The sequence below is a fragment of the Lycium ferocissimum genome, chromosome 12 (assembly GCF_029784015.1).
Source record: "Lycium ferocissimum isolate CSIRO_LF1 chromosome 12, AGI_CSIRO_Lferr_CH_V1, whole genome shotgun sequence".
NCBI classification, from domain to species: domain Eukaryota; kingdom Viridiplantae; phylum Streptophyta; class Magnoliopsida; order Solanales; family Solanaceae; genus Lycium; species Lycium ferocissimum.
This window is the reverse complement of record NC_081353.1, coordinates 7194912-7218612: the sequence shown is the minus strand read 5'-3', so window position 1 is coordinate 7218612 and position 23701 is coordinate 7194912. Positions and strand designations below refer to the sequence as shown.

Below are 23701 nucleotides of genomic sequence, written 5' to 3'. Positions count from 1 at the left end.
GTGGGATTCGAACCCAACCTTGTTGGGTTACTATATTTGACATCGTCTACTTTACGCTAATTAAAGGTGTAATTTGAGCGTATCAATAACCTGCATCTTTAACCCATCGATCCTTGAAGTGTATGGCTTGGCCTATGTAACCGAAGACTTAGCAAGAACATCATATTTATCTTTAATGGTTTCCATAATGAAGTCCTTCAGTCGATGAATTGGGATTAATCCTTCAGAGGATACTTGTAGTTCTTCAGCAACATGCACTTGTTTTGTAGACGGATCTCCTTTTTCTTGTGCCATAGGATGCTTTCCAGGTGCGTGACTCGAATCCCCTTCTATCACACTATCAAATTTGTTTGTCAACTTGAAAATTTGATTATCTTGGTCTTGCACATATTTCGTCAAGTCACCAATCGCCTTCGTCAAGCTCGTAAGTTGTTCTTCAACAGTTGAGGTGTTAGTCATCATTGCTTGGATGGCTGTCGTAGATGATGGAGAAAAACATGGATTTTCCTTAAAACTAAACTTCGAGCGGATAAGATTTCATAGAGTGATTGGGGCAGATCTGGTGATCAAGGCATCATCTTCATCTTCAACGATGAGATTCTTAGTTTGAAGTAAGCTAAGCCTAGCCAATGTCTTTTCAACGATCTCAGCGATATTCTCTCCTTTTTCCAATCCATCCAGAAAGACTCTTGCCCCCTTTGAGGATTGAAGTTCAAAGACAGGAACTGAGGCGGACGGCGCTTGAGATGCTTGTTGTCCTAGTAATTTGCTTTATTCCTGGTGATGGGTCCCAAACTTCCCATAGTAGTATCCAATATGTTCACCACCTCAGAGGAAAACTTGGAATCAGTAGCCTTAATAGCAGTAGATTTGGAGTTGATCTTCTTGGATACCATTTCAGTGTTCTTGCAATTTGATGATTAATGTGAAGAGATGAGAGGTAGAAATGGTCCCACTGGGCATGCCAAAATTTGTAACCAACAAATTTTCGAGTCAAGAAAATAAATAATCAAGAAAGGAAAATTGAGTAACAAAATGTAGTATTTGATTTCAAGAATGTTGAGTGTTATAATCTCTATATAATCCTCTGATTCTTCAACAATAATGTAAACTTGAATTTGATTTAGATTCTAGGGCCTGAGTAGCTTGATCTTGAATCTTCTTGGTATTTGCCCAGAACAAGTAGCTTGATCTTGAACGCCTTGATATTTGTCTTCATTCTTAATCTGGAACTTGAACTTGATTGCTTGAATGCTTGAACTTGTAGCTTGTAGAGAAATATGTAGACTTTGATCCACGAGCTCCCTTCTTGCTTCTTATTCTTAATTCCTTCCTCTTTTGTGAGTTATGAGGACCCCTATTTATAGTTTTAGGGAAGGTGTAGCTTTGTGATTTGATTGGTCGAAGCATGTCACCCGTACACTTAGCATGATTTCATTGGCTCATTAATTTGACTTGGATTGCCAACTCATTTGACATGTGGCATGGGCCTGTATTTTAAGATGAGCTAATAGCTCTTTGGACCTTGAGCTATTAAAATGGGCCCATCATCTGGAGTCCAATCAAATGGACTAGCCCAATGCATTTAAGATTAGATGATTAATCCAATCATATTACCCACATTATTTGAACTATTTTCTTGAATTTAATATAATCCAAATTAATTTATGGATTTAAATTCAATAAAATTTAAACACTTACATACATTTTCGTCAAAAGATTTTAAAAAAATAAACAAACAAAATTATAACTATTCCAAGCTTTCATACTAGCCCCAAAGTTTTAAAAAATATACTTTTGATCCAAAGTAAGAAATAATAAAATAAATCAAAATAAAAATCTAAAAATATATCTTTTACCTTAAAAGAAATAATATAAAATTATATTCCCCTCTCTCAATTCATTCCCATGTTTTTTCCTCCTACATTCACAATATGCTCCCTTGACAGCCGTTGTTGGAGCTATGAGCTTCAAGCTTGAAAAAATGAGTTCTCGAAAGGGCGATTCATTTCAAGTGGGTGATGTTGGATTTTGTTGGGGATCTTTTGATGAGTTTAAATCTCAAATTTTAAAGAGTTTCGAGAAGATTTAAGGTGATTTTGGATTAAATTTCAGATTTGAGCTTAAGGTTTGCCATTGTTGAAGCTTGAGCTTCAAACTTGAAAAATTGGTTTTATGAAGAAGTGACTTATTTCAAGTGGTATTATTGGTTTTGTTGGGGATCTTTTGAGGAGTCTCAATCTCAAATTTAAGGAAATTTAGAGAAGATTAAAGGTGGTTTTGCATAAAATTTCAGATTTGAGCTTGAGGTTGAAGATGAACACGTCTATGGATAGAATTGAACTATTATTAGCATAAGTCATTCATTAAAAGCAAAAAAAAAAAAAAAAAAGGTAACAGTTATGCATAGACCAACAACAGAAATACATTCACTGTTGATTATGTCTTCATGAATGTCTTGTACCGCTTAGTCTGCCTCATGTTTCTACCACAAAGAGGACATTACCCATCAAATCCTAGCAATATCTTTTGGCCTTCTCAAGAATTGGAGATTGGTAGAAGTTGAAACTAGTTAATGAGGTGCTTTGGGACAAGAGAATGGGGTCCTCAAAAGAATTTTGTTACCACACTTGCATACTGTGCTAATAAGTCAGCTACATGTTATTAGAATCTACAACCTAACACTTGCTTTTGCAACCAAAAAAGATTTTTTTTTTAAAATAAGAAGTGAACTAAGCTTAGATTATAAACTTATATTTGTAACTAAACAATATGTTATGACCATGAAATTAGTGAAACAACACTATAATAATCTAAGATAATGATAATTAATGAGTAATGTTAATAATTTGTTGAAGAAAAAGTTATGATGATCATAGTTATATGTAACAACTTGGAAATGGTGACTAACTATATGTGAACATCACATATTTTTCTTAGCCATGTTGCAAATGGTCACTATATTACATATGATCTATATTGAAATGGATGACATAATGACACGTGATCAATCTGAAATGTTCTTGTCTTTATTGCAATAGGTGAAATAATTATGCGACCAACTTGTAATATTTAGATTAATAGCGAACGACTTGTATTATTTCATTGATATTAGTTATATCAATAATGATGTTATCATTTTGTTAATATTCATTTAAATGCCAACAACGATAAGTTTCAAGAATTAATTCATCAATTTTCAAGATAATTTCATCTAAACTGTAGGTTGCTTATAAAAATCGTAGTCGCTTCTTAGTGGCTAAAGTGTGACCCTTATATATATATATATTATATATATATATATATATATATATATAATGGAAGCTTAGTAGAAACTATAGGATGCTAATAAGCCTATTTTAGACCTGATAAAGATTTTGCTAGACTATTTCTAGCAGTGTCGTCTTCTTCCTTTTGGACGAACAACTGTTGTAATTGATATGAAACCATGTCAAATCTTAACCAAACTGCTTCAAAATTTCAGATATGAGCTCCCCTCCGTGTTCTGATTCTTTTGAGATATCACCCACGTGAAATAGAGCTCGATTGCAGTAATCCAAAATTTGAACAATCATCTTCTTCAACATTGAGAGTTGCCATAAAATCGATCCAAAATCAAGTCAAATCTCAATAAAATTCCTTCAAATTTCAGATATGAACTCTCCTCGATGTTTCGATTTTTTTAGGCATTGGCAGTTGCTACATTCCATATAACAACTGTTGTATATATGCATTACATATATAAGATTTGACATGATTTCGAATCAAATTACAGCAGTTGTTCGTCCAAAAGAAAGAAGACGACACCGCCAGAAATAATCTAGCAGAATCTTTCTTTAGGTATAAAATAGGTTTATTATCATCCTATAGTTTCTACTAAGCTTATGCATTGGCTATAATCATGTCAAATCTCAACGAAATTGCTTCAAATTTCAGATATGAATTCTCCTCGATGTTCCGATTTTTTTTAAGGCATTGCGTATTAACTGATTTATATATGCATTGCATATATAAGATTTGACATGGTTTTGGAGCAAATTACAACAGCTGTTCGTCCAAAAAGAAGAAGACGACACTGCCAGAAATAGTCTAGGGAAATCTTTATTCAGGTCAAATATAGGTTTATTAGAATCCTATATAGCCAATGCAGAATAAACCTATTTTAGACCTGAATAAAGATTCTGCTAGACTATTTCTGGCAGTGTCGTCTTCTTCCTTTTGGACAAACAACTGTAGTTTGATCCGAAACCATGTCAAATCTTAACCAAACTGCTTCAAATTTCAGATATGAGCTCCCCTCCACGTTCCGGTTCTTTTGAGCTATCACCTACGTGAAATAGAGCTTGATTGCAGTAATCCAAAATTTGAACAATCATCTTCTTCAACCTTGAGAGTTGTTGTAAAATCGATCCAAAATCATGTCAAATCTCAATGAAATTACTTCAAATTTCAAATATGAATTCTCCTCGGTGTTCCGATTTTCTTAAGGTATCACTCACTAAAACGATGCTCGTTTGCGGTAACCCACATTTTTGAATTAGAGCTTCAAAGCTTTTTTAATGGCGATCAATGGCTTCTAGATCCTTCTTCACGTTTTTCAGCAACCAAAATGTATATATACTTTAACTTTAGCTTTCAACAACAATTTCGCACACAGAAGATGAAAGAATGAGAGAATTTGGGAGTAAAAAAATGATTTTCGGAGAAGAAGAACATGAAAGAAGAAAGAGAGAAAGAAAGTGAAAGAAAAAGGTTTAAACCTCGAAGTTTTTAAAAATACAAAGGGGCCCTCATATGTATGCTAATCCCATCATTAGTAAGTTCTGGAGTAAAAATAAATGAAAAGGAAAATGAGGGCCGCCACTTAGAAAAAAACTTTTGGAGCCTTGCCACCTTATTCTTCCGAGTTACTTTATTTTGGTCCTTAATATATCCATGCTAGATTGAGAATGAGAAAGATTAGAAAAGCTCTTCATTTTGAGAAAGAGAAAATGGTCGTGCTTTTCATGAGGGTTTTTGACTGAGGAAGCTTTCCATGTTATTTGGTAAAGGCACGTGAGCTGCAGGGAGCAATTAAACAACGTTAAACTTAACATCATTTCTTTGAATATTCTGTTAGACTTAGAGAGTTGAGGACCAAATAGATCACCTTTTCTGTTAAGACTTAGAGAGTTGAGGACCAATTATATCAAGGACTATATGACTATATTTTTACTATTATAGAAGCATGGGTCAGGATCGTCGTCCATCATGGCATTTCCACAAATAAAATGAAAAGTGAGGGTAACTAATGATTCATTCTTCAACTCTTATTTTGACTCTCAACACGTGTCCATTGTGGCAGACCCTATGTCTCCTTCTTCACATTTTAGGTGTCTTTATTTTCAATATTTACTCACTTTCACCTTTTTTCTACGAAAAAATTATTTTTCTGTTTCTGGTGAGTGCCTTTGCTTCTGCCTCTTTCCTTTTTATTTCGTGTTTTCTTTTGATTTCTTTTCAGTGTTTTTTGCTTCTGCTTTGTTTTTGGGTGTTATCAGTGGTTTTTTAGTTTCCCGCTGTAGAGAAACAGGAAAATGGTAGCTTCTTTGTAAGCACTTACGCTGCAACAATTCTTTTGCAGCCATGGTGTGGTATCCTTCTCTTTGCCCCATTAGAAATGCAGAATAAGCCTTAATATTGCAGGTCCCTCTGAATAGTTCAATTTGTTTCATTTATTTTTTAACTTCTCACTTCGATTTTTTGTGTGGAAATGCAACAAACGTTTTTGCTTTTCCGGCTAGGACCTTTTGTATCAGATGTCCTTTCGAAACTAATTTTTTAATTAACATGAATCATATTTAATTTTTATTTATCTTTCGTGGGTTTAACGAGCAATTACGAATGCTATCTAGAAAATAAGATTCATTTACATTTGTTTATGGTTAGTATTAGTTTTTAAATCTGATTATTCTTTAAGAAATATGCTGCTCTTTCTTTATTATTTGTTTTGTTGAGATTGTAATGTTTAGATAAGTTTAAATCCTTCCTAGGCGAAAGCTAGTCAATCAACATAGACATATTGAGGACCAATAAAGTAACCCCAATACACTAAGCACCATTTTGATTATTTTCCCGACCCAAAATTGTGATGTTAGTTGTCCGTTGCCATAACATGGAATTTGTTCCATGACCTTTTTCCATAGAATACAGACTGAAAAACCGACACTTGGAACAAATTTCCCATCAGCAAAAAGAGCAAAGCACCTTCAATAAAACGCTACAATAACTATGCAGAGCCTTCTCTCCAAAATCCCCAAAAATCTCTCAAATGTAAGCAAAAATCCTTCACAAACATTCCTCTTCCTAACTTCCAAGACAAACCAATGTCACCCTTTACCACAACAACAACACTTTTTTTCTACCACATACAATACTTTCTCACACTCACACTTATGGAAGCCACAAAATGTTAAATTCCCTCATGGGGTTTTCTCAAACCCACTCTTTTCAAAGAAGGTGTTACCAAATACCCTTTTCGGAGGTGATTTAAGCAGGGTTTTAGTTAACCAGACTGTTGGGGTTGTGAGGACTCAGTTTGGAAGAAGAATTTTTCACTCTAATTTCCCATTTGGTTCCACTAAACTTGGCTGGTACTTTACTATTCCCCTTTTAGCAGCATTTCTTCAATATGTATTACTATCTGTTGCCTCATTTGCTTCTTGTCTTGCTAATTTGTTGTCATATTTTTCTTGATACCATGCTTCACATCCCTTTCTTTTCTTTCTAGCCGGGGGTCTATTAGAAATAGCCTCTCTACAGGGGTAGAGTTTGCGTACATTCTACCCTTCCCAGACCCCAATTATAGGATTACACTGGGTATGTTGTTGTTGTATGAATCCTATGTAATCATTCCCCTCTCTCGGTACTCATTTCATTCCAATATTAAATAAATTGTTTGCTTGGTATAGCTTACCGAGGATATGATCTTAGATAGGAGGGTATGGAGGTTGCGGATTAGGGTAGAGGGTAGTAGGTAGTTGAGCGTTGTCTCGTTTTTATGTGGGATTAGGCTTGGTGATAGTCTGGAGCATCGTGTCTGTCGTAATATTAGCCTTATTCATGTTGTTTCTTGCTTTTTTGATAGCTGTTATCCATATGTTGTTTGCTGAGTTTCGCTTTTGTTACTGTTCTTTTTTGGAATGCTTTGTAGTGCTTTCCGTACTAGTTGTCGTGTTTTTTTCATTGTCGTATTTCCTTTTTCATAACTATTTGGATCTGCTGCACTTGAGCTGAGCATCTTTCGAAAACAGCCTCTCTCCCTCCGCGAGGTAGGGACAAGGTCTGTGTACACTCTACGCTCCCTAGATCCCACTTGTGGGATTAGACTGGGTATGTTGTTGTTGTTGTTATTAAATAAATTGTATTAAGGCAAAGCAGAAAGTTCTCTAAAACTAGGTCGATTACATAATCCTGTACATTCTGTTCTATTCATGCCAATTTTGTTCTAGTATTAAATATAATCTTTCAAGGCAAAATAGAGGTTCCCTAAACTAGTGTTTTTTTTAAATCACACACTTATCTTTACACTTAAAATAAGGTTCTGTAGTTTTAGCAATGATTTTAATTAATTAAATTTATTTGTCTGTTGTTGAGATATTGAAGTCTTAGTCTTGAATTCTAAACTAGGAGTTGGTTTTACAGACTGATAGATGAGTTGTACTCAAGTTCCATTCACTGTATTTTCTTGGGATTTAGCGGCATTTGGGGGAAAATATAACGATAGGGTGTGATCTTTAGGGCCTCGATCCCTTTGGAGATACGAAACTTGTACCTAGTTGTTCTTCCTTCAGTTTTTGTTGATCTCTTAATAGTTGGGAGAGAATCAGAAATTGTTTGAAGTGGGAATTCTATTGGGAATTAGAATATAGTTTTGTACTTGAGTCCGTTGCATTTTGTATCTGCTCTCTTTTTCACTTGCACCCTATACAACAACAACATACGCAGTGTGATCCCACAGGTGGGGTTTGGGGAAGGTAGAGTGTATGCAGACTTTACCCCTACCTCGTGGAGGTAAAGAGACTGTTTCCAAAAGATCCTATGCTATTTTTTTAAATTTACGCATAAGCTCTTCATTTTCTTTGGAAAGTTCTTTTGCACCATAATGTATGCTCACACTATTTCGTTTTCTAATCTACCATTGAGATTAGGTTTAAATTTTTGAAATAATTGGGTCCATATTTATTCTGTAGTGATTGTGAGATCATTTGCACCTCTCACTTGAGTTATGTAACTATTTATGAGGGGCAAGCCGTATTGGAGCTTCATGTTTGTTTGTTTTCTTTAGAATTAAACCTTCGTTGGAAACAACCTCTCTACCCCACAAGGGTAGGGTAAGGTCTGGGTACATCCTATCCTCCCTAGACCCCACTTGTGGATTACACTGGGTATGTTGTTGTTGTTATTCTATGAGTTAACGATTCTATTTATCTTCACTCTTTATGCATTCACATGGTTTAGGACTTTTTGGGGTCTCATGTGTATAATAGGTGTGAAATTAGCCATCAAATTCAACCTCGTGCATGTGATATTAGGTTATAGAAATTTGAATTATACAATAAACAACAATAACATACCCAGTGTAATCTCACGAAGTGGGGTTTGGGGAGGGTAGAGTGTACACTATACACAGACCTTACCCCTACCTTGAAGGTAGAGAGGCTATTTCTGATAGATCATCGACTCAAGGAAAAATAGGTCAAAGCAGTTTGAAAAAGGAAGTAACGGAAATGAAGAAGTCATGAAAAGATACTACAGAAATCATGACATAACATTCTGAGCAATAACTACAACAAAATAATATGCTAATCGACGTACAAGTAGCAGCAGATAGTATTAAGAATAGAAGGACAAACAACTACAGGAGCAATGCAAACCTACTAGTATGGAAGGATAAGCGTGATAACGCTCTACTACCTACTAACCTTCTGCCTTAATCCGTGTCCTCCACAACCTCCTATCTAAGGTCATGTCCTTGGTAAGCTGGAACTGCGCCATGTCCTGTCTAATCACCTCTCCCCAATACTTTTTTGACCTACCTCTACCTCTTCTGAAACCATCCATAGGAACCTCTCACACCTCCGCACTGGGGCATCCGTACATCTCCTCTTCACATGCCCGAACCATCTCGACCTCGCTCGCATCTTTGCCCTTCACCGAATCACTCCTACCTTGTCTCGGATATTCTCAATCCTAATCCTATCTATCCTAGTATGCTCACACATCTATCTCAGCATCCTCATATCCGCAACTTTCGTCTTCTGAACATGAGATTTCTTGACTGGCCGACACTCCGGCCCATACAATATTGTTTGGTCTAACCACCACCTTATAAAACTTGCCTTTAAGTTTTGGTGGCACCATCACATAAGACTCTGGATGCGAGCCTCCATTTCATCCACCCTACCCCAATACGGTGAGTGACATCATCGTCAATCTCCCTATTTCCTTGGATAATAGACTCAAGATACTTGAAACTTTCTCTCTTTTTATATTACCCCTCATAGATAGTCACATAAATCTCATGTGAGGGTAGTGTTATTAAAAGTGAAAAGCATAAAAAAGCTCTAAGGTCAGCTGGGGCTTTAAGCGCAAAGCGCAAATAAAGCGTGGGCTTTAATGAAAAAAGACGCAGTGGTGTAAAACTACAAGTATATACATATGTTTAGTCCAAGACTAATAATAATAAGCATGAATAACAAATATATAGGCAAAGAAATTGTAAAAACATTATGATAAAGCGAAATATCATTTATCTAGCGTCACTTCTTCAAGAGAGGCTCATTGACAGGGAAAAGTATGTCTTAAAGCCTTGATGATGACACTGAAGTGCACATAAAGCGAGGCTAAGCGCTCAACATGTTTGAGGGTCGCTTTAGGGCTTAAGCGCGCCTTTGACAACACAGTGTGAGGGGCAACCTATTTAGCTTGTTGATCATAAAACTAAAACGCGGTATTGTTTAATTGAAAATCTTAACCTAATCTCACATGTAGGCTTAAAAAATTGGGTAGGAATCATAAATGGAACATACATCAGGCCTGCAGCTCAATGACCTCATGATTCTGCAAGAAACTTAGAAATTAGAGAATTGATCATAAGAAATATAAGAAGGTGACTGTTATCTTCTCCAAAAAAAAAAAATATATATATATATATAAGAAGAAAGTGCAAATTACTAAAGAAAATATGCACTAAAGCTGCAACTGCAGATAACTCCAGATCTCTGGTTGATTTCAATTGTGAAAATAGCACTGATGATGATAGAAGTAGAGCTTTAGATGTGTCATTTATCCACTGAATGAAAATTCTGTAGTTTTGTGATCTAGTGTGGCTTCTTGTATGGTGCACCAAAGCAGCTTTAATCTTCCTGTCTCAGATACCGCTGTTAAACCATTGGCAATATTAGTATTACCTCCTAGAGAAGCTTTTGGTTGCTTTTTGCTTTTCTAATGTTCTACTTGCGAGACCGCATTCATACTTAATATAGTTCCTATTCTTTTTACTGTTTCCATTCTGCTCTTTTTCTCTTTGTGAATCGCTTATCCAATAGGTTAAACAGTATCATGCTTACATAGAACTTTTATGGAGTATCAAATGGAACATCGAGCAAATAAAAACAGCTATAATCAGGATCATACCAATTATTCTGTTAGTTACTGTTACAAGTGAATTTTCTGTCAGATAAATTATTTGCTTGGTGTACTTGATTGTTCCTTATTCTTCTGATTTTTCTGAGCTTCTGGTACTGTTATGCACAGTCAGATAAATATTGCTCCTTTAGGAGCTACTTTACTTTCTTGTTTGTCCCAAAGAACTTGACCATTTTCTCGAATTGGCAAAAAAATTTCCCTTCAACCATTCTAACTAGTATACACTAATTTTATATCATATCTCAAAGTTGATTTGACATCGTTTTAGGGAACTATGCTACTTACTTTTTTCTTTGTACTTATCACCTATTATTTAGACAGTTATTTTTCTTAATCAATATAATTATCCATTCAACCATTTTACTCTTAGTCTCCACCAAAGCGAAGGAATGGCATTTTTAATGGAATAAAGTGAGTTATATTTCATTGACACTGACGTCAAGTGACTAATGAATTTTGACGGCTAGGAGTTCGTAATGGTTTAAACTGTTCCTAAACGTTTCAAATTTCTGGTGGAAGAAAAGGCAACAGTCTGTGTGATATCATTGTCTTGACTTAGTCCAACTACATACGTTTTCTGCTCTAAGTTATAACATCTTTAATGGAATGGAGTGAGTTATAGTTAATTGACACTGATCTGCAGTGACTAATGAGTTTTGACAGCGTGGAGTTTGTAATGGTTTCACCTGTTTCTAGCATTTCAATGTTATGGTGGGAGAAAAGGCAATCCATGGTGATACTATTCACTTTCCCTTGGTCCAAATTTATGTGCTTTCTATTATCTAAGACCCGCGCCTTTCCAATTTGCAGGAGATCAGGTTTTGGGAGGTTTTCTACCGATGGAGTGGTGTTAGCCCTGATCTTAACTAATGTAGCTGTGTTTTTGTTATGGCGTGTTGCTGATAATAGATTCATGATGAGGAACTTCATGGTGAGTTGCTAAGATAACTTATCTTGTGATGGAATATACAAGCTAAGATAATTTTCCAACTAGTACTTTTTTTTTGGGTTGTATCTGGTGCTCAGATTTCAGTGGCCAATTTTACAAGTGGACGGATTCACACATTGATAACATCTGCTTTCAGTCACATTGATGCTTGGCATCTTATCTCTAACATGGTTGGACTATACTTCTTTGGAACAAGTGTAAGTTCACCTGCCTTTCTACTTTTTGCTGAGGTTAAAAGATAAAAGTGTTATCTTTTGCTTAGAAGTTTGAACCGTGAGTCAATGATGCTTGGGATGTTTCTGTTATAAAAAGGGTAAATAATACTGTTTTAAAAGAAAAATATTGTCATTAGATAGAACCAGATAACTGGAAGGGGTGGTAGTGGTTCGGGATATTGAGAAGGTTACTATTCTCCCTTGTGATATTTGAACTTTGAAATGACTTACTTTAGATGGGGTGAATACATTAACAGGCTTCTTGCATGACCCGCTGATCTTTGTCTTTACCTCTGCTCTGATTGTTCTGCACATCGACTGCAATCATCTTGGAAAAAAATGAAAGAGCTATTTTTTATCAGAAAAGATGCTTACTACCTTTAGGATAACAGTCAATATTAAGTGAGAGATAACATGCGCTGAATTTGTGGAAAAGATTCAATTTCATCAGTCAACTCAGTTAAATGTGACATGGCTTAATGCTAAGCAATTTTGCCAATGTCAAAAATATGTCTTGGTTAATTATGTACGTTTTTAGTTTAAGGATGAAATGGGTAAGGCTTAATTAATTTTAGGCAAGTATTTCATTGATATGTCGTAAATTAAGCAATTTTCTTAACAGTATGCCATAATGAGTGAAATTTGGGAACAGTATAAATAAACTAATGGACAATAGTACAGGGACATTGGTCTCATGCAAGCAAGTGTCTTAGCTTTCGGATCTTAGAGGATACATATGGTTAAAACTCTCTCTGCCAGGCAGCTCAATTGATAGCTAACCACCTAATTTTCAAAACAAATAAATTTTCACTGAGTTCCATTTCCACAAGCATATCTGTTATTCAATTCAAAGTCATCTTTGATCACTCTGATATAGTTGCAGCCCTCTTTGATCTCAAAAAGTAGAAAGCTTATCGGTCTCCACTGTCTTCTTTTAGTGTTAATATGGTTGCAAATGTTTCCATGTCCATCATTGATTCCTTGATGCAACATTAAAGGTAGCCTAATGTATCTGGCCCTGGTGGTTCATTTTGCTAGTTAATGATCTGGAGGCCAAGGTCTGGTTCTGGTACTTGGAAGAGTATGTTATTCTAGACCTCCATTCTCCCAAGTAGGGACATCAGATGCATTAGGATACTTTCCAACCTTTCTATCAATGGTCAGTGTATGGTTTTTTTCCCATTAGTCTAACCAATTTTCTAACTTTGGAAAATGTAAAATAATCAATTCAGTCTTGTTATAGGATACGTTGACATCTTAGAGAGAGGAAGCTAGGAAAACTTGTTAGCTCTTGCAGTATATGTGCACACGACATCTTTTTCACTGATTAATAAGTTTCTTTTATTAAATTCTCTCTCTTGGCAGATCGGTAGAACTTTTGGGCCTGAGTTTCTTCTGAAGCTGTATCTATCTGGAGCAGTTGTTGGCTCAGTTTTTTACTTGATATATCACGCCTTTATAGCTCCATCACTGCAGGTAATGTGGGAGCAGCAATCTCATATTACCTATTTGTTCCCATGGACAAGAAGTTGATAAAAATATTGTAATGACACCTGTGTATATTACCTGCCCGCTAAAGGATGATCAAGTCCTCCGTCCAATATCTCTTGGTAATATCCAGCATCATTCATATGTGTGCAAAATTCATGATGAATGCATGAAGGAGTTAATGCTTTTTTTTCTTGATAAATATTAAAGAGTTGATTTTTTTTCTTTTTTTCTTTTTTTCTTTTCTGAAACATGGAAAGCACAACAAGGTGAAGTGTGAAAACTCAATTATTTAGCCTATTAAAGGATCAGAAGAATATAGGAACTGGAGTGCAGGCAGAAAGCTACACAAAATATGATTAAGCATGGTTCTGGGATAATTAGGATCTTGTGTAAAGTAGTTAGTTGTGGTACTTGAGTATGTGCTTGTAGTGTAATTATAGATTGCTTATGTTTTTAAGTTGGCTTGCTTGTCAGTGAGGTTTTTGGATTTACCGTACTTTCTCAGTGGTGCACGAGTTTTTTTCGTTTTAATGAGTAGACATTGATTGATTTTTCAAGAAGAAGGGTGAAGAAACTTGGTAGTGAGGAGGAGAGAAAAATGCTCCCAGGCATGAATGCTGAGACTCAACAACCTTAGTTTATTCCGATAACACAAGGTATTTTCCGGTGATCTTTGCTGTAGAAGACTTAGTTTCTCCTCAATCATTCCATAGTGATTGTTCAGAAACTCAGGTTTGTGGTAATATGGGGAAGATAGGATTTGTATCATGCTGGTTTTAACTTTTATGATATTACGAAGTCTAGTTCGAGGTTTGAATGGGTCGAGCATAGCAGAAATATGATGAGGAAAGTAACTTTACGTCTTAAAGTTATGAAGTGAATAGCATATGTATTTAATATGGCATCGAAGGAACAAAGAATGGTCAGGAGGGGAAAATGAGAGATCAATTTGCAGAATTTTTCTGCAGTCTTAATTACAACGAATATGGAAGGTACATTAGCTTAGCTATATTAGGGGGAAACAGATCAGTCATAACCACTCCGGAGTTACATCAGGCAGGCTGGGGGAGACATAGCTCAAAAAATTGCAAGATTCATAAATGTCCCAGAAATGGAGAAGCAAACACCATCTGTCAGAAGCCCACAACCTGAAACCTCCTACATTGAAGCCATCAGAAGCAATAAATGGACGACAATCTCTCCAATCAAAGTTAAAATCTACACTGTCATCATCCCAGGTGGCTCAGAAGTTTCGGAGGAAGACGTATTGTTGGTAAATCTAGCCCCTCACAGGAAACACCTACATTAAATGATATCCAGAGTTGGGTTTGCAGCACACAGGTGAATGGCGATGGAGGATATTTCAGTTTACATTAGATTGGTGGACTCCCACCAGGCGCTAGCTAGAACAAATAACAGAAGCTGGGTATGAATACGATTCCTGGGGCTACCTCTGAATCTATGGCCGCAACCGGTATTCAAACAGATAGGCAATACTTGTGAAGGATGAATTGAAATAGAGGAAACAACCTACACTGGACTTGAATCAGCGTGAAGAGAGATGGAAAAGAAGTTCAGAAAGAAATAGAGGTGGAAATTGATGGTTTCATATATAAAATTCTGATTTGGTGTTGTGAAAAGTCCCACATTGGTAAAGAGAAGGGAAGTTGGACTCTTTATTTGGTCTTGGATAATCCTCACCTCTTGAGCTAGCTTTTAGGGTTGAGTCAGGCCAAGTCCGTTTCTTTTACATGGTATCAGAGTCAGGCCCATCCCAATTCATGGTTTACCGATGTTGGGCCCCCATATTAAATTGCTCATGCTCTAGATGTCTATTCCAGGGCGTGGTGGTTGTGGGGTTTTTTTTTGTGTGGGGGGGGGGGGGGGGTAGAGTCCCATCGGCAATGGGAAGGAATTTGGACTCTTTATATGATCTTTGAGCAATCCTCACCTATTGAGCTAGCTTTTGGGATTGAGTTAAGCCCAAGGTCCATTTCTTTACAGGTGCGAAATTCCGGTGACGGTGAAGACTAGAATATTGATCGGAGGAGAAGCAGTGGAGGGACCAATGGTTAATAGGAACTCCACATAAAGAAGGGGTTGACGTGACAAATTGGGCGATAGGTAATAGAGCACGTGGGCTTTTTGAAGGAAGGGAAGTTTCTTAAATTGGTACACATGTAACACAAGCACATGAGAATGTGGCCTTTAAAGAGCTGGCAAAGAAAATACAGGAAGTAAACTTGGTCCACAAGTCCAAAAAGATTTTGGGTCAAATCTTTTCTGACCTTCTACTATAATTTTGGTCCATAGAACCAGCTTATAAAGCCAACAAAGAAGACCCCTTGACAATTGAAATACAGGTGAATTCTGAAACGACAAAGGAAGACCTCCTTAACACACAATTAACATCCTCGATAAAGTTGAGACCGAACAACAAGCTGGACAGAACAATCAATTAATTTTGCTTTAGAAATTTTGAATGAAGAATAGCAGCCCATACTGATTTCTAACGAAGCAGAGGATGGAATTAATGGAGATGCCTGAAGAGGGCCATGCATGATGGTGGATGCAGAACCAATTGAAGTCCACTCTTCTGATTTGGGAATGGACGCGACTGTATTGGTGCACTGAAATATCTTAAAGCTTAATAATAAGTTTGACATTGATTTCCAAGATTGTGAAAAGGAGGCCCTAGTGCTATTCTTGAAGATAGCCAACAGAAGAAAGTTGAACAAACCTGAAACAATTCCAGAAATCTGTGTCACAACAAAATGGAAAGGCACACAAGAACTCAAAAGTTTGATTTCTTATGTTAAATTCAAAAGCTTTGGGAACAGGAATTGGGGGGAAGATTTATGCTAGAAGATGGATCACAAAGATAAACATTATCTCATGGAATATTAGGGGTATTAATAGGAGGAAGACAGAGCATTGAAAAACTTGATTCACACGTGGGGAGCAGGCATATACTGTTTACAGAAAACAAAAGTTGAAGGAAACATAACTGATTATGTGAAAGAATTATAGGCAAAAAGATGGGTGAAATATGAATATTTGGGAGCGACACAAGAAAGGGGATTCTAATATGTGGGATAGAAGAGTATGGGGGGAATCACATGTACCGAAATGCATTCTTTAACTAGCAGTTTCAAGGCTATAACACAAGATTTCTCATGGCATCGAACTGGGGTTTATGATCCAAACCCTCGGAGAAAAGGCTAATCATATGGGAAGAAATTGGAGAAAGTAGAGGACTCTGTGGTGATCTTTGGGTAGCATGTGGGCATTCAATACACCTAGGTTCATCTTTGAAAAGAAAATGCCATAACTTTAACAGGGACATGACAGATTTCGCAAATTTTATTTAGGATAAAGAGCTAGTGGATCTTCCTATCAATGGTGATTGTATACATGCATCAGGTTAGGCAATCAAACCTCCTCATCCAGAATAGATAGATTTCTCATCTCCCCTAATGAGATGTGGAGTTGAGAAACATTAAACAGTTTATCCTTGGTCATCACAGATCATTGGCCAATATCACTTAGATATGGGAATATTCAGGTTAAAAGCTGGTGAGAATCCTTCAGTGTTATCAAAGGCAGCGCGCTTAAGCCTTGAAGCGAGGCTCAAAACATGTTGAGCGCTTCGCCTCGCTTTATGTGCGCTTCAGTGTCGTCATCAAGGCTCTAAGACATACTTTTCCTTGTCAATGAGCCTCTCTTGGAGAGGTGACACTAGATGATTGATATTTCACTTTATCGTAATATTTTTACAATTTCTTTGCCCATATATTTGTTATTCATGCTTATTATTATTAATCTTGGACTAAACATATATATATATTTGTATTTTTGCACCATTGCGCTTTTTTTCATTAAAGCCCATGCTTTATTTGCGCTTTGCGCTTAAAGCCCCAGCTAACCTTAGAGCTTTTTTGCGCTTTTCGCTTTTGATAACACTGGAATCCTTTGAGGTAGAGCGCAAACTAGACTTTATTCAGGCAAGTAAAATGAAGACTTAGAAGGTTGAGCTGAAGGAGTGGAATCTGGCAACCCAAGAGAATCTAGAAATGAAGACAACATCTTCAATTAGATATTAAAACTGGACACAATCAGCAATAGGGGAATCTGAATAATGAGGAAGTGGCATTGAAAGCTAATCACTCCATAGAATTTGAAGAAGCGGCAAGTAATGAAGAACTTCATTAGGGACAAAGGTCCAAAATCCTATGGCTGAAACAAGGTGACAAAAGTACCAAACTTTTCCAAAGATCAGAATCTACTAGTGCTTGATGGAGCAACACCGGAGAAACCTAGAGCTATGGTAAGATTCTATAAGCAATTATATACAAAATCAGAGGCATAGAGATCAGATTTCAATTTAACTGGAGGCCTTGAATCACTGAACATAAAAAGGAATGACTCCAAAAGCCTTTAGAGAAACAGGAGGTTCTTGATAGGCTGGATAGCCTAAAAGACACTTGTACTAATACCATTTTGACATCCCCTCCTTTTTACTCCACGGGATTTCATCCAGACACCTTGACCTGATGAAAATAAATCTTTTAAATGTCTCTGACCGCTGACTGAACTTATGTGGCATTAATTTGGATGAGTTGGACAAAGTGAGTGTGATACACGTGCGTAAGGAGAGTGAAAAAGTACTGATTTTGATTAAAAGAATATTAAAATCAGAAAAAAGATAAGAACAATAAAGGAAAAAATAAAATTTTAAAAATGATTTTCTTTTCTTCTATTGTTTCTCCCCTTCTGTTCGATGACTGCAGTTAGCAAGCAACAAGAAGGTGAAGGTGATGACACCATGGCTGAAAAAACACCCTTCATTGGAAGTCTTTGCTAACCTTCTCCTTTCCCAATCCCCAAAATTTTGACTCTCTAACTCTTAACTCTTTGGTCCGCTTGCCCAACTCCTCTCTCGTCCTTCAATTCCATTTTATCTCCTTCGGCAGAAATCACCAGAAAACAGGTCATAAATGAAAGAATTTCTGTGTAGACAAAAGTGAAGGAATATTCACAAGAGTGGTTGTAATTTTCTAATGTAGCATTGCAAGAAAGTAGAATCTGATCTTGTAACTGGCCCGGCTCTATTTGTGTTTCCGGTGTGAGAAATATTAGGGTGTGAGATTTTTTAGGCTCTATCACAAGTTGCAGTAGAAGAAATGGGAGATAACGGTCAGAGGACAAGGTGGTCTAGGGTGTGCGATATGTTTGTTTGGTTTTTAGTTGAAATTTTGGGATATGTGAGTTGTGAAATGTGATGATTAATTTATTTTTGGATGTTGTCAATATAGGGGGAAAATGTAATGGGAAATTGGGGAAGCATGGTTACTTTTTTTGGTTTAGTTGACGAAGATGATTATGGCATGTTAAAGAGTTTGTGTTACGTGGATATGGTGAGGTATCCATGTCAGAGCAAGTGAGAAACACGCAGTGAGAGGCCTTTACAAAATTATTCTGATTAAGTTGAGGTGTTTGGATGGAATCCTGTGAAGAAAGTGGGCGGGATGTCAAAACGATAAAGTACAAGTGTTTTTAGGCTATTCGGCCTTCTTGATACTATTAAACTTTGCTATTGACAAAGCCTCTAGACCAGATGGGTTTAGCATGGGCGTCTACACTAAATGAGGGGATACTATTAAAGAGGATATTTTGCTTTTTGTTCATAATTTTACAGCCAGGATTTCTAAAAAGCTTAAATACCAAGAAAAATGGTGCAAAGGAATTGAGAGACTTAAGGCCTATCAGCTTGATAGGCAGTGTATACAAGATCATAACCGAACTATTGACAGAGAGGCTTAAAACAGTAAAGCACAAGCTGGTTGACACACATCAAATGGCCTTTGTCAAAGAAAGGCAAATAATGGGTGCTGTACTCATTGCAGATGAATTCTTGACTCCAGACTGAATGAGAAGAAACCAGGAATGCTGTGCAAATTAGATATACAAATAGCTTTTGACCATGTGAACTGGGGATTCTTGCTAAATGCATCGAGGAGAATGGACTTTGGTACATATTGGTCAACCGGATCAAGTTCTGCATATCCACAGTTAGATTTAAAACTATTATTAATGGATAACCTGAGAGCTTTTTTCCATCTTAAAGAGCATTGATACAAGGAAGTCCTTTATTTCCTTTTCTTTTCATACTAGCAATGGAGGGGCTGAATAATATGCTGCAAACTGCTCAATGCAACAGTTGGATTAGAGGTTTTAAAGTAAACAACAAACAAGGGGAAAGCATGAAAATTACTCACCTACTCTATGCAAATGAGGCAATTGTTTTATGTGATGAGATGAGGAACAAATGAAGATGTTAAGGGTAATGCTAATAATCTTTGAAGGCGTGTGAGGGTTGCATATCAATTGGAGGAGGAGTTTGATATATCCAGTAAATGAGACAACAATTTTAACAATGTGCTGAGATCGTAGGAGGAGAAATAAGATCTTTGGCTGGTAGCAAGGAAGGCCTGTTTAAATCAAGTAAATCTGAGGAGAGGGGGAATACAACTTTGTGTGGGAAAAATGCAGAAAAAAATAGCCATCTGTTTCTATGTTGCAAAGTGACTGCACAATTATATGACATCTTTCTAGATATGATAGGCCTGAGTTGGACCATGTCAATGAAAACTCTGGGATTGCTGTCCAGTTGGCACGAAAGTGGAGGTTCAGCAGATTAGAAAAGAAGATGGAGCGTGATATCAACTTGTATGTGGTTGACTATATGGAGCGAGAGGAGTTTTAAAGATAACAACAGCTCAATGTCAATACATAAGATAAAACTAAATTGTATTTTGCTTTTCCATTTCTTGTGTAAACAGGAGTACATAGATGATACTAATATGGCACACACAACTTTTTGTCTCTCTAGTGTCTCTCTATAAGGAAGTAAATACTTTATACCTTTTTGCTCCATACACTTTGCAAATATGGCACACACAACTTTTTGTGTTTTAATATAAACCTTGTTACCATCTCAAAAAAAAAAAAAAACAAAAAAAACAAAGAAGTTAAAGTGGACTGCGCTGCATGATTTGAGTTGGTCACTTAAATTCATAATTACTACCTTTGTTCCAGACTTCCAGTTATGTGTCACTTTTCATGGTAAGACGTCATAAAATGTTTAACAGACTTCTATGATAGTAATGTAAGTCTTACGCAAAATTGACAAATTTTAAGATTGAAATTATACTTTGATCACGGTCTTGCTCTCTAATTTTACAACTAATATTTTTATATTTTCTTTTACTCGCACCAATAAAATGTGCAAGTCAAATTGACATAGGGTCTTCATCCAGATAAATTGTGTGACTTGAAATGAGATTAAGGGAGTATTATGTCTCTGGTTGTGGAAGTAGTAAATGACTGTCTCTCTTTTTTTTTTTTTTTGGGCAGGCACAAAGAGGACAATTTCTGAGCATGGATCCGTCACGAGTTCCTGGATTGGTAAATTCTTGTCTTCTTCGTGATCTCTGCTAGTTCTTTGCTTCCTTCTCCAATTCCAATTCCTTATGTTACCATACTAACAATTTATAGATTGTCATTTTTCTCTCATTTATATTTAAGATTATCATTTTTTTTTCGCAGAGTACTTTGTCGTCTTCAAATTCAGTAGTTAAGCCTCCTTTTTTATATGACTTGATAATGTTGGTCTTTGGTATTTGGACTAAATAGATCATGCTCTGGAAAAAAATTTGAGTAGTTTCATAGAATAAACCGCTCCAATGCTACTACACTTTGTCTCGGTCATTGTATCTAGTGAACTTAATTTTGGAAGGTTATCACTTATCAAATCGTGGATGCCTAAATTGCCATATATTTTCATTTTAGCCAGCCACTGTATCTGATTGTTATAACTCCTACCCAAACTCAAAAACAATGTTATCTTTCTTAGGTCTTGTTCTACAGATTTCTATTTGAATCCTTAATCATCTCAGTGTGTGGGAACTAGCAAATAATTCAAGCTTCTAAAGAAAATGGTTCTTGGTTGGTTTCTCATCCTTTGCATGAACAAGGTTTTTGTCAAAACTACTCTTTGATTTCTGGAATCCTTGATATTTCGAATTGAATGGTTAATGTATGAAGTTTGACCTTTTCTTTCATGAGAAGTTACCAAAAAAAGATGTTATTTCAAAACATTGAAATATTTCATACATCTGTTTTTCCCCTTGATAATTAGTCATAGCTTCATGTCATCTTTACACTTTGCCTTGACTTCTGTATGTGCTTTTCCATTAGGGTGCGAGTGGGGCTGTAAATGCAGTGTTGCTGCTTGATATATTCCTGTTCCCTAAAAAGACTCTGTATTTTGACTTTATTATTCCCGTCCCAGCAATCTTACTGGTAAGTTATTTTGTATGTCTTAACTATTTTTTTTTTTTTTTTTTTTTTTTTTGGTACTTTTCTAGATGATAGTTGCCACAGGTAAATTGGCTAATATTTTCTACGGGACTGCGGTCATTCATTAAATCATTTCAGGGAATCTTCATTATTGGAAAAGATGTCTTAAGAATATTGGAGGTATGATCTTCTAGCACTTCATCCTCTTTTGTTGTTTAGTTATCTTTATCATGCAATGAAGTCATCAATGACTACTATGTGCTGAACTCCATATTTCCTTCCGTGTATCAGAAATAAAAGCTATTTTAGGCTATTATTTGTACATGTACCTGGAGACTGGACTAAGATTTTACCTGTGTGGTTTTCTGGTAATACCCTTATGTTTATGGCGCAAGATTTGTGTTAGAGGTTAGACAGTTATCAAATGAGGCTCAGTTTCTAATGAAAATAAAAATCAAAACGTCTTTTTTGGTAAAGTTTGCTTCCTTGTTCTCTTTTACAAGTTCAACATGCCTGCCATATTTAAGTTCTCTAGATTCTCCACAACTCGATTGGCTAGATTAGAACTTTTTGCGAGTAATGGGTGTGAATGGTCATGTGACTTCAACCCCATACTTATGCTGATTCTCTGTGTTGGTTGAGGAAATAAACTGATAAGATCGATTCCACAACACTATACTAAGATCCATCTCACGTGCCAGCTTGAGATCTTAGCCTTCAGCGCATAATTCAGCCATGAAGATGTAGGGAGTCCAGTTCTATCATATGACCATTTATTCTGCTTAGTTTATTCTACAGTCTTGCCACAAAAAAAAAAAAAGAATCACGTTCGTAATGACTCATTTGGTATGTATAACGACTGCCTTTCCTCTTGACTTCAGGGTGACACTCAAATCTCTGGATCTGCTCATCTGGGTGGGGCTGTCACGGCTGCTATTGCATGGGCTCGAGTAAGAAGGGGAAGATTCTGAAGACTTAGTTCCTCGGAAATGTAATTTCGGCTGATATAGCTAGGATGTACCAAATTGCATTATCTCTTTACATATATATGTTTTATAGCCCCAGCTCCTTCCCACACTTTATTTTTTGCCTTTTTCTAGGGTGAAGTACCAAGATGCCCCTTTGAATGGCAGCAATTGTCACATTCTACATTCATGGATATTACCAACTCAATTTGCAGCCTGAAAGTATGATGCTTGTGACCAAACCAGATACTGGTTGCTTCTTACAGCAATGGCAATTCTAACACTTGGGAGTTACAACCTGTATTGAGAATAGAGTTATGGTAAAAACACACCTGAACTATCACTTTTTCGCGAGTTGACCTATTAGTTGTTCCCTTTTTCCTACCTGAACTATCATATAGGTGTGTTTTAATACATAGATGGTAATAGTTCAGGTAGGAAAAGGGAACAACTAATAGTTAAACTCGCGAAAAAGTGATAGTTCAGGTGTGTTTTTGACCATCACCTCTTGAAAATATGTATCATTTAACCATAGCCAAGTGATAAGTAGTCACACTTGGTGACTTTATTATCACCGGATGAACCTCTTTCCACTTAACCTTCATATGTTTTGCCACAAAATTCTTACTTAAACCGGCCGCTCTCGTGTTATACATGTAACGTTGCTTGTCATTTCCATCTGCGGCTGAGAAGCCAAATAAATAGTGAACGCTTTTATTTCATCACATATAAATTGGAAGTCGCGTTTATTTTTTATTTTTGTTATAACCGGTAGTTAAATTTGTTAAATTTTCTTTCCATTGTATTGTCAAAATTGTCGCAACACGAGCTAGATTGCAAAATGTCTTCTACTTCAAATGCTCGTTTTATCCTTGGTTTCAATAGTTAGCAAATGTAAACGGCTAAAGTTCTTTTCACGCGAATAAATGCTGAAAAACGAAGAATCTAACCAATGTTATGAAAGATATTAATGAATGTGGCTGTCCATCTACTTTTCCTACAATTTTTCTTTCATCATGTAAGTGTACATG

At 36.3% G+C, this 23701-nt stretch overlaps 1 protein-coding gene across 3 annotated transcripts; it reads left to right on the top strand.

Moving 5' to 3' along the window:
* Nucleotides 1-6077: 6077 nt before the first annotated feature.
* LOC132041091 (RHOMBOID-like protein 12, mitochondrial) lies at nt 6078-22892 on the top strand. 3 transcript variants are annotated; one of them, XM_059431863.1, is made up of 9 exons: nt 6080-6632; nt 11500-11620; nt 11716-11835; nt 13219-13329; nt 20761-20811; nt 21604-21708; nt 21844-21885; nt 22587-22696; nt 22806-22892. In XM_059431863.1, exons 1-8 carry the CDS (start codon nt 6271-6273, stop codon nt 22674-22676), a joined length of 1002 nt encoding a protein of 333 aa, XP_059287846.1. In that variant the 5' UTR covers nt 6080-6270; the 3' UTR covers nt 22677-22696; nt 22806-22892. The 3 variants fall into 3 exon arrangements, with proteins under 3 accessions (XP_059287848.1, XP_059287847.1, XP_059287846.1); XM_059431864.1 differs by lacking the exon at nt 20761-20811 and having other exon boundaries at nt 6079-6632; nt 22587-22892; XM_059431865.1 differs by lacking the exons at nt 21604-21708; nt 22587-22696; nt 22806-22892 and having other exon boundaries at nt 6078-6632; nt 21774-21868.
* Nucleotides 22893-23701: the final 809 nt, after the last annotated feature.